General features: G+C 36.4%; 1 protein-coding gene across 1 annotated transcript in view; it reads left to right on the top strand.

Moving 5' to 3' along the window:
• The window catches only part of ITGA1 (integrin subunit alpha 1), a 165929-nt gene extending 148715 nt beyond the window's left edge, over positions 1 to 17214 (top strand). The window contains exons 25-29 of the mRNA XM_045815312.2: positions 1782 to 1886; positions 2047 to 2151; positions 3233 to 3325; positions 5684 to 5800; positions 10807 to 17214. Of these exons, the coding sequence (XP_045671268.2) occupies positions 1782 to 1886; positions 2047 to 2151; positions 3233 to 3325; positions 5684 to 5800; positions 10807 to 10851 (465 nt within the window). The 3' untranslated portion in view covers positions 10852 to 17214. The remainder of the gene's footprint in view (positions 1 to 1781; positions 1887 to 2046; positions 2152 to 3232; positions 3326 to 5683; positions 5801 to 10806) is intronic.
• The last annotated feature ends 2408 nt before the right edge of the window (positions 17215 to 19622 follow it).

Here is a 19622-nt window from a genome sequence, read left to right as displayed (position 1 = left end):
ACAGCACACTCATCAGTGAATTTAGAGCCCATCCTAAATCCAGAAGGACCTCATCTGGAGATCCTTAATTACATCTGCAATGACCCTGTTCCCTTTTTTTTTTTTTTTTAAGATTTTATTTATTTATCTGAGAGGGAGAGAGAGAGAACACAGGAGCAAGGGGAGGGGCAGAGGGAGAAGCAGACTCCCCGCGGTGCAGGGAGCCCTATTCCGGACTTGGGACTCAGTTACAGGATCTGGAGATCATGACCTGAGCTGAAAGCAGAAACTTAACCAACTAAGCCACCGAGGCACCCCAAAATGACCCTTTTTCCAAATAAGGTCACATTCACAGGTTCCAGGTGCTAGGACTTGAGCATGTCTTTTGGAATACTATTCAATCTACTAGAGTAGATTTTAGATAATTGCTTGTTGACTTGCGCCTTAAAATGATTGTTACAGCTTTAATTGTTTGAGGTGATCAAACAGCTCTATAAGGAGACTTTTTCATTGTTCCTAAGCACTTACACAGCTGCGCATAAAACGGTACAGTACTTTTGACTCACTTACCCCAAACAATAGCAATATCACACTCACTTTGGACCTATAGCTTTGAATGAGTCAATGTGGTAAATTGTTATGGTTCAGTCTCTAAGACATAGAAAATCACAATAAATATTGAAGTAATGCATGTATATTATCAGCATTTGACAATCTGTCTTCTCTTCAGAGATTTTTTTAGGTAAAAATATTCTCAGAAATCAAGAAGTAGAAACAGTGATAGTTGGATTATAATATTTAAATGTTTTCCTAAATGCAAGGAAAAATTAAATCTCTACCATTTCTCTCTAATCCAAAAAAGCAGGTTTGTGTGGATGTAGAAAGACTAAAATTGTACTTTTCCTTTTTTTTTTAAGATTTTTTATTTATTTATTCGACAGAGATAGAGACAGCCAGCGAGAGAGGGAACACAAGCAGGGGGAGTGGGAGAGGAAGAAGCAGGCTCATAGCGGAGGAGCCTGATGTGGGGCTCAATCCCACAACGCCGGGATCACGCCCTGAGCCGAAGGCAGACGCTCAACCGCTGTGCCACCCGGGCACCCCTAAAATTGTACTTTTCCTATTACTTATGAACTTTATCCTTATTACCTATTATCAAGGATGTAGAGAGTCTTGATGAATGAAAGGTTTATTAGAGTAAGTCTAGAAAAACAATTCAAGAATGAACTGTCGTATAAACATGGCATCTTAACATTTATAGGGCTGCTTACTTACATCTTCCTCCCACATAGACCAAGTAGTTTACCCTTGGTGTTTAGAGACTTCTAAAATATTATTGGATGAATGCACAAATACAGATGAAAGCCCCTTTCTTTTTTTGTTTGTTTCACAAACCATCGTATGAGCCATCATACGATGGCTGACCCTTTTTTTTCCAGTATAGTTTTAATTTCTTTTCTCTCTCTGTATTATGGGAATTTACAACTAATATTTGATGAAAACAATAAATTAATGAGTATGTTACTTACACGATAGTAAGTTCCGCTAGCATCCTGCCTTTTCGCTAACGACCTCCCTGATACCTATTACAATTCAAAAGTAGCATGCTAACAGTAATTATTATCTGGGAGTGGGTGTATATGGCTGCTACAGAATAGCTTCTTCCATATTCCACACTCCCGAAGATGAATCTTTCATCTGTGACAATGGCTATCACTCAGATTCTTCATGTTATCGTACCACGTCGTTTTTCCCTCTGACATCTGGCATTGTCTGATAAAAGAAATATTTTCACTTCTTAGAATGCAAACTGCAGACCCAGTAGCCTTCAGGACCCTCTTGGTGTCAACTCTGGGAAGAAAACGATTATATCCAAACCTGAAGATCTCAAACGAGGCACAATTCCGGTAAATTCAGATAACGAAGACAAGTGCTAGTTTTACCTCGTTTTTTAAGTGAATAAATTCAATATCAACCTAAAAATAGCTCTCTTCTAGAATATTTTAATATGGCATCTTTTTGCCAAATGACAAAGATACTAATATATACCTCTGAACATTTAAACAGGACTGCAGTATGTGTAAATTTGCTACAATTACGTGTAATTTGATTCCTTCTGACATGAGCCAAGTGAATGTTTCACTTATCTTATGGAAACCGACTTTTATCAAAGTAAGTGATTGCATTGTTCTCTGCAATTACTGGATTATGTTAACAAATGTTTGCTCATTACTTAGTATATGCAAAGCAGAGTGATTCTGTAGAAAGAACTGGAAGTGTAAAAAAATGTGGTCCAAGCCCCAGCTCTACTTAACCAACTATTTGGGTCTCATTTTCCTTGTTTATTATTAACTAAGTTATCCCCAAGATCCCCTTCCAGATAAATAATTTTTTTCAGTCTCTCTTATTCTTTTTTTTTTTGTACCTCTAGAAATAAACACCTATACAGTATCAAAGTTTGCATTTATCTTAATACTGTAGAACTAAGTTAAGGGACAAAGAATTATAGAGAGACAGTGCTTGACTCCTTGATACCATTAACAACAAATAGAGCTAACACGTATTATGGACTCTTTGTATTAGATCAGACTTTATATATATACACACATGCATGCACACACATTTATATATACTGTATATAAACACAATTTATATATACTATATATCTATACACACATTTATATATACCACATATAAATAGGAGGACATTTTTTAGCTCCTAATAGTCAAATCTATCTGACAACAAGCTAACTTTAAAACTTAATCCATTGTATTTTGTATGGTTTCTTTCTCTCTTAGAAGTGTTTGGTTAATTATACGAAATTTCCATTTTTTAGGTTCGATCATATTAAGTTGCAATTTTTATAAGTCACAAACTGTTGGATATTGGCAGTTTCGTGCTTAATCCCACACAAGCTCCTATATAAACTTAATTACCAGAGTGTAGCTATTTCATACCTAGCTACATGAAAAGGGGGCAGGGTTTGAGGTTTGTTTTTGCTAAGGATAAATCTGAAGAAAATGATTTAGGAAATTGTTCCATTCTGTAACAAGGACCTAGGTGACAACTTGAGTGGAGAGAAGAGGGCTGGGTCATCATTGGAAACCACCAGTTCTATTTGGAAGTTAACAAAACCAGTGTTTTTAAATCTCTCAGGAATATCTCAATTTTAAAAATTGCACTACTCAAACATGACTAGCTCTCACCGTGATTAGCATAATATATTGCAAATAAATCCTATTTGCTTTTCAGGCACGTTTTTCCAGCTTAAATCTTACTGTAAGGGCAGACCTTCAGAGTGAAAACACATCACTGATTTTAAGTACTGGCAATCAAAAAAGAGAGGTAAGTGCAACTCTAAGTTTTGAAACATTACACATTTCACTCTGAATTTTGTGATATAATGTTTTATAATTGCTTATAGAACCTAAAGCAGTAACTAGCTAGTCACTAAGTAACAGACACTTTTTGCTTCAAATTATACTTAATTAGCTTCAAGTGTGATTTAGTCTTCTTTGTAAGAAACTGGGAAATGCCATGATATTTACAATTAACATGCCATGTTTGACTTTACTGCTTGTAACTATCACAATAAATTGATGTTTTTACTTTCACCTTGATAACGAATGATGCATTTGTAATTTTCCTCCTTAAAAACTGACATTATAAAATGCAGTTGACATCCGGAGAGCAGACTTGAAAAACACTTTACAGAAAGTGACTGTACACTGTACAGAAATAAATGTTAGGTTTTGAAAGGTTTTCTTCATTTAGTCATTGGGAAATCTGAAGCAAAAATGAAATATTATTCCCTCAGACAAATTCACACTTCAGTCCTTGGTAAAAATAAAATGGTTTGAGGTTTTTCCTCTTGTTTTATTATAAAATAAGGCCAGAGGATGTATTCAGATGTGGATATGTAAGCATTTCTCCTCTTATCATGGGAGAGTTTAAATATCCCATGTGGATAGTATGAGCCATATAATTTTATTTGGAAGCTACCTAACATTCAGATGTTGTTTAAAAATTTCTTATTTCATGGGGCGCCTGGGTGGCACAGCGGTTAAGCGTCTGCCTTTGGCTCAGGGCGTGATCCCGGCGTTATGGGATCGAGCCCCACATCAGGCTCCTCCGCTGGGAGCCTGCTTCTTCCTCTCCCACTCCCCCTGCTTGTTTCCCTCTCTCGCTGGCTGTCTCTATCTCTATCGAATAAATAAATAAAATCTTAAAAAAAAAATAATTAAAAAAAATAAAATAAAATAAAAATTTCTTATTTCAAATTAATACTTATTTCAAATAATTCCAATATCAATGACCCCTGGTAAGTATTCACCTTTAAAGAATATATGCATGTAATGTTTACTTACATTATAAAGAACACTGATAAATGCAAAGCTGTTCCACATGCAAAGAAGCCAAAATTTTACCAATAAGCACCCCCCAAAAAATGAGTATATATTATATAATAGGAAAAGAGTACACTTGATTCCTGGATATGTTTTGTTGAAATTTTATAATTTGCTTTATTTCCCCTAAATGTTAGTTTAAAATTCGCCATGGAACTATTATTCAACACCTTATCCTAAAGGAAAATAATACCTACATTGTTAAAATTACTAAAAGTGATCATTTTGTAATTGTGTGAGCTTAGAGAAGTCACTGATCCCACCCATATTTCAGCTTCTGTATCCGTCAGTTCCGAGAATTGTTTTAGATGTATTTAAAATCGTCTTAAAAGATCTTATTCTGTGCACGTGTACACTCGTGCCGGCTCTGCATTCCCAGACACCAGCAGTGACCCACACGGAGCCATCTGAGGAGTTTGTATCCATATCCAATATATGTAAATATCTCCCCTGTTCTCTTTTTTTTACCTCCAGTCTTCCCGCTAGCTTTAGGAATTGAGAAGTTCCCTGTGACAACAGGCACAAAAACTTGAGCTGTTATTCATCATTGAGATCTACCCTGAGTTAGTTTTTTTTTCTCAGAAACTAGGGATGAGACCCAGGGCAGACAAGTCTCACCGCGGTGTGGGTGCCACATGGAGTAGCTGAAACGCTAACAGCTCTTCACCTCAAAGTTTTCCTTCAGTTAAGACCTAATGTACAGACTAAAGATAAGTCGACTGGCAGAGACAGTGTGGTCTCATAAAAATACACGAGGGTGAATATATGTGCAAAAATTCATGTTACCTCTACACTTTAGATTTGTGTATTTTACTATATGAAAATTATATCTAATTTGTAGGCAAAAAAATAAAGCACATAAAAATTAGCATTAGAAGAAGACCTACTCAGGTTTTTTATGTCAACGACCTGTGGTAATGCTCCAGCCTAAGCTTTTACCATGATGATAATGCACTAATGTCAATCAATAAATCTTTAAAATATATAATACTTTTGGTTCTCACTGAGTTAAATTCACCTCTGCTCCCAAGCATTCTGATTCATAGACAGTTTACTCTTTACGTATATATTTCTAAAGCATAAGATTATAAATATTTGGGTAATAATAAATTTGACATGCTTAAAGATTTTGAATAGATGAAGGGCATTTTTAAATGTAAACTCAACGTTTTCTCTGTATGTAGTAATCAGATTAAGTATATTGTTTGGTGGAAAATTATAGCCTACAAGAACTCAATGTAGCAGAAGTTATAACAGGTGTTTATCAATGTTAACAGTCTTGTTTAATAAATTTCAGTTTGCTATTCAAATATCCAAAGATGGACTGCCGGGCAGAGTGCCATTATGGGTCATCCTGTTGAGTGCTTTTGCTGGATTATTGCTACTAATGTTGCTCATATTAGCACTGTGGAAGGTAAGCACCAAAGTTCCCTTGACTTTCTGTTTCAACTATCAACAGCAAATTGGTGAAATAAATTATTATTTATCCATGCTGCGTAATATGGTATTATACAGCCATTAAAAATATTGAGATGATGACCAAGACAAAAGAAAAAAGAAAAATGTATATCCCAAACATTGTGCACAACTCGATCCCAGTTTTGTAAAATAAATAAATAAATAAACAAATCCAAAAATCTTAATGGATCTCTCTGGAGGTTGGGATTATAAAAGACCTTTATATGTCTATAACATTGAGAACTGTAAACTAAGTATGCATTACTTTTATAAGTAAAGAAAAATGAAAACTTTTATTTAAAAAAAGAACAAAATGAATTCCTATGTCAGTTTAAGAATAATAAACAGTAGAATGGTTAAGATGAGCCTTGTCCAAATACGTTATCTCTGTGTTATCTTAAAAACTAAGATTTCTTTAATATATAAAGAAATATGCCATGTTTTATGCAATAGCTATGTGCTTGAGTGAGAGAGGAGAAATTTGTTAGTTAGTTGATGAAAGAGAAATCTTACTGTTTCACTGACTCCTATTTCAAATCCTCTTGTAAAACTATTTCTATTGGGTAAATCCGTATATTTACATAGATATTTTGCTATACTGAGGTGTGTGAGATTTTTCAAACTCTTAGCTCTATCATTTTCAAATTAAGCAGAACTGAGATGATAGCAATTACACTAAATTTAACAGAGAATAAGATGCCATCAAAAAGTTGAATTTAATGTTTTTCCAATGAAACATCAAATTGGTATTTATTCTAACATAACACCACCCTATATTTTACCAAATTGTTTTACCAAATAGCTAAACTCTGCTAAAAATACAGGTCGTGGTTACATATTCATTTTTCTTAATACCTGAGCAGCAGAATTTCTCTTTCAATCAAATAGTTTAAATAATAAATTTCTGTCCCACCGAATTGCCAACTGTTTCTACCCTTTTTGACTCACAACGCCTAACTTCCTGGTTTGTGGGGGATTACACTCAGAGAAGATGATACACAAAGCCATGTTAAAGATGTAAGTTAGTAGCATTTAGTTCAGTGAATAGAAACCACAGCTTTTCTCCAGCAAAGTCCTTGAGACAGAATTCCTCGCTTTCTCAGACCTCCAGTTCCTCCCCCTGCTCTGCAGGGTTATCAGTGCTCTGTCTGTAATACCTGGCTTTGCCACACCGTGGTACCCGAGACCTGGCTTAGTGGTGTCGAGGTTGTGCTTGAAACAAGGAATGTGGTTTCTTCACTTCTGCACCTGTATTCCAGAGAGAGTTTTACAGTTGATTTCTTTCAGTGTGCTCTTCTGTTCTGAGCACTGAACCTGCCTGCCTGTGTAGTTTTCAGACACAGCTGACAAGGGAAAAGGAAAGCCAGAGATGATATTTGGATAGGTTTTCTCTGGTGGCATATCTCTGCTTAAAACAAGTTTTATCCATCTGGGGTTTTTTTTGGTCACCAGTCTGAAGAAGCATAAAAGTAAAAATAAACACATTCTTCCATCCAGTAAATGTTTCGTTGATACGCGCTACTGGCTTCTTGGATCTCTTTAGGCCCAGGAAGGAAGGTCATTTAGCAACCTTTGGGCTGTTCTGACCAGTAGGTGCAGTTAGTTCAGCCACTTCAGTGGGAGATCCAGAGATCAGACCATCGACTCCACAGTGGAAGGGAAGAAAATTAGGACATGCTGAGTGCTTTCTACATGCCAGGAACTGTTTTAAACTTTTCCACTTTAATGTTAACGTCAACCCTCTGAGAAAGACACGGCTATGAACCTCATTTTGTTAATGAGACACTGAGATGTACAAGAGTTAAATATATTCCCCAAGGCCACATGGTTTATCAGATTCAGAGTAAGGACCTAAATCCAGACCATTTTACTTCCTTGCCAACACTGTTAACCCCTTGCTTTGTGTTCTTTCTTGCTTTTATTCACTCTGTTGTGCTTACAACCTTTTCAACTAAGTATTTTAACTACATGTTATAGTTGATGACGTTAAAGCAAAGAGAATTTAAGTAACTCTCCCAAGATTACCAGCTAGTAAAGGATTGGATGGAAGCAATGATCTATCAGCAAAGCCCATCCTTTTCCAGTATCTCCCACTGCTAGAGGCTACAGGGCAGGGCTCCTTATTCTGGAGTTCCAGGACTTGGGTTTTTTTCGACACAGTCAGGAACTCTCTGAAATATATAAAAATATTTTGTTTTGGAATGAGAGTCCCTGGTTGGATTTCAGACTTTTGGCAGCTCCATTATACCAAAAAGATTAATTGCCCCTCTTCCCACTTTAAAGCCATGTGGAACTTCCCTGAAGCATGTATTTGGTCTGCAGTAGGCTCAGAAGAGCTACTCTTACCCCAGGGATCTTTTTACAGTAATTAGACCTGGAGCAGAAACCTCAGGACTACCCCTTCTTCCTTCTTCTTCCAAATCTGACCACTCTGGAAATTCATTGGAACGCCCAGACTCCATACAGGGAACAGGCCAAAGATTCTTCCTGGAGCTGTGAATCTATTTCAAAGAGCATTGTCTTTATAGAATTTATCCTTGCAGTACACACGGTAGAAATTGAAGTTTTTCAAAATCCTAATAGTAGCTTAATATACTTAATATTGAAGAGAGAAGGCTTTTAGGGGGCACAGGTTTAAGTAAATTGAGAAACATGTTCTGGAATATAGGACCACACGTTGAGGGAGAAGCCCAGTCAGGCCAATATAACCAATAAAATGAAATGAGACTCAGCTCACAGAGAAGCCCTAAGAAAGCAGAGCGTTTTTCTCTCTTAACTTGATTTCATACTGATGCCTGAAGTCCCATCACTGATGATTTATTTACTAATCCTAAAGCTTTATTCCTCATCCAATATGCATATCCTTGGCAGATGTGGGTGGGGAATAGCACCACCATTTTCTAGTCTTTTATATACTAGTTAAATGTATTCATTCAACATTTATTCCATATTATAGTCAGTAAGCACATAATTTCTACCAGGTACCATTGAATCTGACCCTTTGCCATAGGGTTTTGAACTAGGGAAAAGCATAAATAAGATCTAGCACTTACTAATAAGTAAATATGGAAAGACAAAGAAGAAAAGTGAAAGTTGTAAGTCTGGGCGCTGAAAACAAACTTAACTTGTTCTTAATTTTAGCTGGTATTGGCCCCAGCCAGTCTGAAGCTATGTACTGTATTCACCTAGTCTCCACTCTTATGACCCAACTTCCACTAACAACCCATGTTAATAGAATTAGTTGAGTGGAAAATCTCAGATAGCACAATTAAGTTTTAAAATAGAGCACTTAGGGGTGCTTGAATGGCTCAGTCGGTTGAGCGACCAACTCTTGATTTCAGCTGAGGTCATGATCTCAGGGTTGTGAGATGCAGCTGTGCATGGGGCTCCGTGCTCAGCAGGGAGTCTGCTTGGGAGTCTCTCTCTCCCCCTCCCTCTGCCTCTCTCCCCCACCCCCACTAGCTCTCCTTCTTTCTTTCTCTCTCTCACTCTTAAATAAATAAATAAATCTTAAGAATAAAATAAAACAGAGCATTTCGTATGTGAAAGCGAAGGAAGGTTGAAAAGATGCAAAAAGACTTGAGAGGGAAAGGACAAGAGAGAGAGAGCAGGGCAGGACAGAAGAGAGAAAAGTCTTATATTCACCACATGTTCCTGTGAAAGCCTTGTTTGATTTATTTTCAACTCAAGACCTGCAGGCACAAGTTAAGGGGCCTGATAGTTTGTGAATCCATAATTTTTATTGTTGGCTCAAAGAAAAAACCCTGAGACATACAGAACTGCCATTCAAAGCAGGACAAATTTATTGGGTTTTTTAATGTTTTTTCATGTTTATTTTTCTGTTGTCACCTTTCTCTCCTCTACCCCCACCAACTAGATTCTGACATAATGGAAGACATAAAGCCCTGTCATGGTGGAAGACATAAATAAAGAAGTTACCTTCTTTAACTTAAAACTGCATACAAGCCCTCAATTATTCAATAATGATTTTTAAAAAATATACTATTCCCTTGCTTAATTCACCATAACTTCATTATTAAAATGATTTGGAAGTACCATACTTTCAAAGAATTAACTCATTGTCTGCTTGAACTATTATAATCCACTCTCAAGTTAAAAAAAAAAATGCACAGACTTAAAAAAAACACTTCTCTAGGACCCTTAATTTCCTTTTATTTAATAATACCCACATTTTCGATGAGATTATTACAAAGGTCCCTTCCAGCCCCTATACTTACTTTTATTGTACTGTACAATAGGAATAAATAAAGCACTTATAATTTTTATAATGACCCATATTACAAAGTATAATGAAAAGTCACCCACATTCACCCCATGTGAAATTTCTTCTACGTTCAGTGAGTTCCTTTTCATATCCAGACGATACAGCATGTTTTCAAGAGGCACTTCCTGTCAAGCCTATAAAGTCAGATGTTCTAACACATTTAAGGTTAATCCAGACAACTCGAATCTACCCTACCCCTCAGCCATGGTGCCTGTGCCAGGTTCCCCACCAGCTCTAATGACCTCAATTTGTGACCAAGTTATTTGATGGGATTTCTCTGCAACACACCTGAGAAAACGGATGATGGCAAAGTGCCATTAAGTGCCAGCTAACTGTGGTTTGTATGTCTTCCCAAATATTTTCCCAGAACCTTTTTAAGTTAGTTCACCACTAACTTTTTTTTACTAGGAGACATGATATATTTTTACTAGGAGTTTTTACTAGAAATCATGATATATTTAACCAACAAAAAAGTTTAAAATGAAATAGCAATTTGATAAATGTCATTTCTTGACAATGTTACTTAATAGGACAATGAAAAAAAAAACTTCTCAATTATATTAATTATTTGTATGCCCAGAATCACTAACATAGTATTAAATTTTATCCAAGGAAATTAGTATTTATTACCTAAATTCAAATAATTAATTGTGTTATGTTTGGTATTTTCTCCACAGATTGGATTCTTCAAAAGACCACTAAAGAAGAAAATGGAGAAATGACATATTTTACAGGAGGAAAAAAATAAGAATTATTCAATGATCTATCCTCAGGTTTGCCTCAAATATGTGACAAGAAATTTATTGATAAAATTAAAGACATAGTCACATAACTTTAATCCATCAGGGATTAATCACTTGGAAAATGACAGATCAAGGAAGATCCAAAAATAATACCATAAAGATATATTTTGTAAAATGATGAAAAATATTTTTAATATTACTCATAATATTTTTAATAATTACTCATTTGTGTTAAGTAAAATTACAAAGTGTTTTGAAGATGAAGAATAACTTGTGCAAATATGTTTATATATTAAATCAGCATCCAGAGTATTTAAGGAATGCATAAAAAGATTTTTATGATCATTGATAAATTAAGCTTTTTCCATTGATTCCTGATGGATATCCACATTCAGCATGATAGTCAGCATTTGTAAATGACAAAAAAGGAATTAACTGAAAAAGAGCATTTCTCCCTATTCAAATGAGAAAATTTTCCTGGATAGAGTATATATAAAATATGGACTGAAAATAGAATTAAGTCACAGAGAGTACATTCAGCATCTTTGTGTTGGGTTCTGTACTTGGAAAATTTTTTGGTTTTTTTTCCCAAAGTGTTTGGAAACAATTGAGCTGATGGAAAATGAAGATAGACTTGTTTAAATAAAGGCCGCTCACTGAATGGATTAATTTAAGCTTTCACAAAACATGCTTAATTTTGACATGAGCCCTAAAACTCAAAACTTTCATGCTGAAAACAACACTTCACAGCAGTTTTGTGGGGCATACCAGTGATTTGTCATGAAAAGCCGTGTTGTGTGTGGGATATGCTAAGATGGCTTCTGAATGGAATGTGACAGCGTAGACAGATGTCACGGGGTGCCAAAGTCATCTTTGCTGGGCGGCTTTTGAATGTTAGGGGGTCCCAGGATGTAACCCAAAGTAGGAGTTTTCTCAACTCCTTGGCACATGGTTCATTTTAACCCTCAAGCTGTGAGAGTACGTTTATGTTTAATTTTTTAAAAGGTATTTAATTTTCCAAACACATTTCTTATTTTTATGAAAGGCAGTATTCCATTTCAGTATTGCATTTTACCAAGAAGCCACTGCTTTTTTAGTGTGGCATATCAATATTTAAATAGGACTCCAGAAATGTATTTTAAAGAATCTTAGGTTTGAAACCTTGCACCAACAGAAAGATATCACAGCTCTGTATGAGCTTCTTTGCTCCTGAAGTAATCATTATGGTGCATTGAACTCTACTGTAGCATAAGCTCGTAGGTTGCTCCGTTTCTTAGGAAAATAACAATGGATGAATGTATCATAGCCGCATGTGTGAACTACTGCTGTAAAATTTGCTGATACTTCTGCAACAACTCCATCTCTCCACCTGGATGACCATCACAAGACCAGCACCTGTCCAGCACCTTATCTAGAAAGTCCTGGACTCTACTTTTCTCAGAAGGCATCAAATCAAGGGAGAAACTAAATGCCATAGGTTTAATTTTTAAAACTAATTTCCAAGGAATTCTCCGAGGACTCAGAGTCATCTTCCCTCGTGGCTCTCCGCATCTTCCTCTAAGATCCCAACTATCAAAGTCACACACCTGCGGAGTGCCGAGGTCATCAATACTAGAAGAAATCCTTAATCTTTCCAGAGATTTGATGTCCTCCTGCTGGTCATTGTTCAGAAATGTCACTTCGGGAATTTCTTTCATTCCCACTACTTATCTCCAGGTTCAGAAATCATTTTTCCCACCTGTTCTTTTTTTGCCCAACAGAACTCAGGTTCCTCTTATTCAGAGTCACCACATTGCACAGCCTGCTCAGCAGCTTGGCTCCAATCTCAGCACATTCTTAGAAGCAAATCGAACAAGTAAACTTAAATTCACACTTGGCTTCTATGATTGCTAGGCAAAGCATTCACTGAAACAGGAATGGGCACATTTCAACCAAATAGGGTGTTAACCCAGAGGGGAAAGGTGGAAACAATGCCATTTTGAACTTGTTAGAAAAGACAGGAAGAGCCACTGGGATAGATCAGATAGCTACTTATAAGCCTGGCACGGTTTTTAATATAAGTTGTTCCCAGTTTTCAAATAAGAATGTTTAATGAACCAGATATCCCTTTTCCCTAATCCTATTATTTGTTGAGCTTTATGTGTTTAGATGTGTGAACATCTGTATGTAAACACACATGTACACACACACGAATGGAAAAACACAAATCAAATACAAAATACCTCAATAATACCAAATGACAGGGTTTGACCAAAATGACAAAAAATAAACACAAAAACTACACCAACGAGAAAAGTTTGATTCATCCATTTTCATTAATTCATTCATTCATTTTCTTTAATTTTTAACTTCAGTGCACAGTTCTGCAACTATCTAAAAGATGTATACATGTGGAGGTTTTGATTAAAATAATAAGTCAACAGTACAAATGTACTAAAACACAGTCAATGATTAAGGAATATACTAAACTTTATCATTTTATTCTAAAGCACTTAATAAGAAAAGTGAGTGCTATTTAAGACTATGAGTTTATGCCAAAAACTTTTTTTTAACATTGGTATCTTACAAAATTGATTATTTCTTCCATTGTGAACTAAAATATGCATGAAGTCCCTTTCCAGACCAAACTTAGAATGGTATATTGGTAAATTATTCAACAACTGGCTCTCCAGAAGGAAAAAAAAAATCCCCAATTTGTATCATTTGCCAATTTCCATGATTTAAATAGTCTTGCCATGGCCATGTTCAAGCTACGAATATAACCCTAACCAGCTTGCAAAACTCCTGAAAATTGATCTGTCAGCTCTCATGAACCGGTATGAGCTGGCTTCAGCACACCAATAATAGTGACAATAGTAGACAATAGGTAGATGATAGATAAATAGATACAGAGATACAGAGATATAACATGTTAGATATATACATACATAAATGCACAAAATATAATCATATCTCAAATTATGCTTTAAATGCTCATCTCAAGCCTAGTAGACATAACGTTTTCCCTCATTCTTCAATTTCAATTTCTAGAATTACAGCCTTCCTTTAATATTAATAAAATGATATAAACTTTCAGGAGAAGCAAGGAGTTGAAAGCAAGAAAATATAAAGGATGACACAATGAAAATCAGACCTTCACAGCCACAAAGAAGCTGTTTTACTTTCTCTAGGAATCCAGAGCCCTGAAACAATATTGTGAAAGTCCATCCTTTGCAAATATTTGTAATTTCTATGATCCAATTTGAAATTCAGTCGTTTTCTCTGAGCCTTAGAGTCATGCACAATTTCATCTCTGACAATTCCATGTCATCAGGATGCTTAAAATGAGGCTTGTAGGGGGAGATATTTTTGCAAAATTTGATGCTTACTCAACAATAATAAATGTACCTACACATGCAAATACCTATAAATATATATATATTGTCTTTTCCTTTTACAAAACCAATATCTAGACTCAATTGGAAAACAAATATGTGCACCAAAAGCAGAAGGTAGTTGCACCGTCTTTGACAAAAGCTGGGTCGTAGCAGCCGTGAGCCCGCATTCTACCCAGGCGTCCCCTGAAAGCGCCACAGCTTGTAGGGCGAAAAGCCGCCCCTCCAGCTCCCAGCAGTGTGCTTTCGTAGAGGATAATGTCTTTGTCAAACATGTGGTAATCTGCTCCGTGCAAATGAACTGTCTTGCTTGGCACAACACTGAGAAAACTAGGGAAGACCCAGGCTCGGAGCATGATTCATGGGCTTGGTGCGGTCACGTTATTGTTCAAATAAAGAGGCTTCTGGCAAATCCTTTTTTACAAAATGATATCCTCTGCATCCTTCATTTATTTTCAACGCTTCTCAAGTCCTCTACATTAGTCATCCCCCCTCCCCCCACCACCACCACCAAGGGAGATTTTCAAGAAGACTGTTGGAGAAAAATCTGTTTACATGTGCTCTCTGTTTGCTGTGAATACCAGCTTCAGTGAACTGATCGTTTATGCAGGATTTCAGGCCTCGGTTCTCCGCTGACACTCTAAAGGCATGACATGATATAAGCATAATGTAATAGGGACAAAATGCCTTGTACTTCAGAGAAGGAATATCTTTCACAGATTTACCAGCCGTTGTGGAACGCTGTCAACAACTATGCCAAGGGTTGTGGGAAGGGCTGGTAGGATGTAGCCATCAACACCCCACAATCTCCATCCTCACCCATGAACATAATAATCCAAAAAATTAAAAGAGGGCTCTAAAATCTTCAGACTGATGCTATTTTTTAATGTAAATTAACTGTAAACAGCAGATTTTTTAGTGAAAACACAGCTTCAAGATGAGTCCACCCAGCAACCCTTTTCATATCAAACTGCTGTCCCTAAACCTCTCCTATGCAGAACTTCTGAAACCAGCCCTAGATGTTAACTCTGCAGTACATCACAAAGGGCTCAATTCTGCTGTTTCCCAAATGGAAGCACTATTGTGCAACATCTTATGTAAAACAATAAAAATAGAGCTAACATCTAACATCGTAATCTGATGAACAAGTCAGTATCTTTGATCCTCATAATAAAATTAAACCTTGAATTTAAAAATTCCAAGTAACAGCCTTTTACCATCTACCTTGAGGAAACCTGAAGGAGCATGTGTCCCCCAGGCCCATTGTCCCCTGTGACATCTGACACCAGGAGGTCCAGGTCTGAACTGATGGGGATGGATAGTTCTGCCTCTATAAAAGGCCTGAGCTTAACCCCTGAATCGCTGCACCCCAGATCAGCCTGGCCCCACCCCCTATCAGATATACACAGAAGCATTTCTTGCTGAAAATTTACCATACTGAAAAATATGCAAGGGTGAGTTATCGCTTCAAATGTACTCTGCTTTGAGGTCGGCTTTTTTTTTTTTTTTTTTTTGCCTTTTTAAATATATCAAAACCTTTCCCCCATAACTAATGAGTGCAGAACTTTACCTAAAACTTCCTTGCATTTGCCTCCTGTCACTGGCTGGAGAATTTCCATGCTGTGAGGACTGGGCAGCAGGAGCCAGAGCCCATTTGCAAGATCTCTGCCTTCTGCCTTCCAGTTGGTCTCTTCTATTCTCAAGTGCACACTGAGGACGTTTTGTTTTGCTTTGGAACTTCCTTGGCAAGGCCATTATAAGCCTCGTGCCCCTTGCAGGACCTTGCGTGGTTGCATGTTTTTTTCTGGTGAGTTGAGACTTGGAAATCCTTTAATTATCTGACACACCACGGAAACCATGGCGGTAAACTAGGGACCAGAGCCACTCCTATGATGATATTTGATTTTACCATATTTTAATCACATCTTTATGAAAAAAAAAAGGACTAAGTGGAATTTTAGAAGCTCTTCTGAAAAAGACTGAGACTCAATGCTTAATTTTTTATTTCAGTTTGATCTATGCATATAGTTGGAGGACAAAATTTTAAAGAGACATCTTCCCAGTAACACAGAATGAAAGCCAGGTGTCCTCTTGAATAATTCCCTGTTGACATTACTAGTTCCCACCCCCATTTCTTAAGAGAGAGATTGAATGAGGAAAACTAAACATCATTGTTCCTCCACAGAGTAGCCAAGCAGAAGGGGAGCCCCACACAGAAACTGATCATGGCTTTCTGAGAGATGGTAGCATGGTAGGTCCAGTGCTAGGTGGCAGGCTTCCTGTCATGCCTCTGAGGCATCTTACGTCTTGAGAGACAGAAAAAAATAGATAGATAGATAGATGATAGATAGATAGATAGATAGATAGATAGATGATAGATAGATAGATAGATAGATAGATAGATAGATAGATAGATAGATAGGCAGGCAGGGGGAGGGGGAGGAAATGAAGCTGTTTATCTTTTATATATACACCCTCCTCAAAATACCACAAGCTTCCTTAGACCACATCATACCCACATGCCATAGCAACACATGTACTTTGCACAAGTAGATTGTTGATTAAATAAAAATATATTTTTACTTGCTTATTAGCTGGGCTAATTTCCTGGAGTTTAGTGTACATTGTCTCAAGTAAAAACAATCATTTGAAGCAGCAACACATCAAATCTTCTTCATACTGGAATCATTTCACACAGGACATCCTGATACTTGGCATTTAATTCTGACACCTCTTGGCCTTATGGCAGAATGCAACAGCTCTCTCTCTGCTTTCTTCATTAGGAAACATTGGCCTGTGAAGAGAATGGTGTACTGTGTATTACTACTGTGAGGCTGTAAAATTGTTAACAGACAGTGTGAAGAATCGTATCCATTTGATTAAAAAGGAAAATACTGTGTATAGTAACTACTGTCCTGAAACATGTATCATATCACTCCAATAAAGTTTTCAGCATGGTCTGACATAAGGTGTATTGCATTGTGTATTTTTTTATGTACTTCAGAATAAACTTATTAAAACGAATAAGGGTATGTGCATTTCTATAAGACTTTTATTGGACAAACTCATTAGAAGAAAATGTTTTCATCTCCTTCAAGAACAAAGAAGCACAACCTTTGTTGACTTTAGTAATTTATTAGATGCCTAACTTAAACGCATTTTTAAAAATCAGTTATCAGGTAGCAGTCATTAACTGATAGAGTTAGAAATAGCTGAGAGAATAAAAGAGTATTTTGAATATCCAGTTTATGGTGTATCCTGTACACTGATTTGAGGTCAGAGGTTTGGTATTTTTGGTATAATTCTTTCTTATCTTGTTCATCAGCTGTGTATCTTACGTCAAGGTAAAGGAGCATCCTGTCTTATCTATGAATTTTTTTAAATGATTCAAAGAAGAATGTGATTGCTGTGATTTTAAGTACATAAATTTTATCCAAGATTAGTATTTCTTCCAAAGTTCCAATTTTTTTTAGCTTCCTAGTAGGTTTTCACTTTGATGGTCTAAAAGGAAAAAACAAAAGCAAATTAAGTGTGTCTGTGGTGTTTCCTGTACACAATATAGCAACGTGATTAGTCTTTTGCAAACTTGACACAAAAGCCACAGAATCCGTATTACTACATATCTTCTTCTAATGGAATGTTTTAATAATAAATTATCTGCTGTATAATAATAGATTGGACCACCTGGTGAGAAACAAAAAAATACTAAGAAGTGGGAAAAAGGTTATTTTCTTTATTTAATATATAATTCAAAGAAATATAATTATTTAATATGTAAGGGCTAGAAGAGAATATGAGAAGTTTTAGTAGTAATCACACATGCTCATCTTGTCAGTGTTTTCATCCTCAAACCATGCTGTAGGATGATTGAGTATCCATTTTTAAATCAGTAAAGAATTGGGGTAAAAGGGAATATATACACATTGTAGAAAATCTGAAAAACAGAAAAATCATTTAAAAACAGTTGTAACACCAGAAATTACTAACATCAATTTATCCTTTTTCTGGCATACATGCTTATTTTTTACGTATTTCTATTTTGATATACTTGATATCACAGAGAACATGGTACCCTGTACCTTCTAAAAATGTTGCATTCTATTTGTATTTTTTCTTTAGTATTAAAATGGTGACAGCCATCAAATTCTTTCCCTCACTCTGGAGCTGACAATAAGAAGAAAAATTATCCCCTCTCACATTCTAAGTAAATAATCATTATACACACATATATATGCCATACTAGAATTCTCCCTAGTCCAGATGTCAAATAATTACTTTTTTTACCTACTTCTTCAAGCAGGGGTGAGATGGGCTGGACAGCAAGGAGTGGATACAGAAAGATGGGAAAGGTAGTCTCGCTAAGAATAATAGCAAGTGTGGCCCCACTGATTATGCAAAATCAGCTGGGTTATTTTAGTAACAATCCTTGAAAAAGAAAGACTTTTTGCCAGAAACAAGAGCTGTCATGATTACATTACAAGCATTACAAACAAATGAAGACAGAGAAGAGGAAACAGAGGAACAAACAAAACATGAGGCATATAGAAAACACACAGCAACATAGCAAATGTTACTCCAATCATATCAATAATTATGTTAAAGGTGATTCACCTTTCATCAAAAAGCAGAGATTGTCAGTCTGATAAAAGAATAAGGTCCATTTATATGCCCTCTAGAAGAGACAGACTTTAGATTCAAAGGCACAAATCAGTTGAAAGGAAAATGATGGGGAAAAAATATGCCATGCCAACAGGTACCACAAGAAAGCTGGAGGTGGCTGTATGAATATCAAACAAAATGAACTCTAAGATATGTACAATTCCAGACGTGGGAAGAGTGTAATCTTGTGAGAAAGAAGGAGATCCCTGGAATTCCTCAGTATACAGAAATCCAGGTTTATATTTTAATTGAATTTGATACCTTGCTGATTTTCAAGGATTCATTGGTGCCTGAAATGAAACTTTCCCTGTGGATTAGAGCAGAATCAGAGTCATTCCACTCTGAGAGTTGAGTCTTAAATCGGTGGATAGGGTCCCTGACCTGCGCAAATTCCGTTACAATGTTCCAATTCCTCCCTTGTGGCAGGAATAATAGGGCAAGCACCATTGTCTGTAGGCACCCAGGCTGCCAGCCACTTCACAGATGAATGCGGGTTGGTCATCTGCCAGTGCTCCAGTTAGTACTTGACTGGCAAGAACTGGCTTGAATTAATAAAAGCAGCATTGAAACATCTGCAGGTTTGGTCTTTAGCTTCCACTTTGCTCAGCTATTTTTTTTGTTTTTGTAGTATCTTTCAACCAAGCATGTGTGGCAAGAATTCATTTAGATACCACAATCCCAAATGGCATTCCAAAAGCAAGAGTGGAAATGCCTCAA

Source organism: Ursus americanus, chromosome 15 (assembly GCF_024610735.1).
Source record: "Ursus americanus isolate L20-20 chromosome 15, mUrsAme1.1.p, whole genome shotgun sequence".
Classification (NCBI taxonomy): Eukaryota; Metazoa; Chordata; class Mammalia; order Carnivora; family Ursidae; genus Ursus; species Ursus americanus.
Note: the sequence above shows the minus strand (reverse complement) of the source record. Positions and strands in the feature narration are given on the sequence as shown.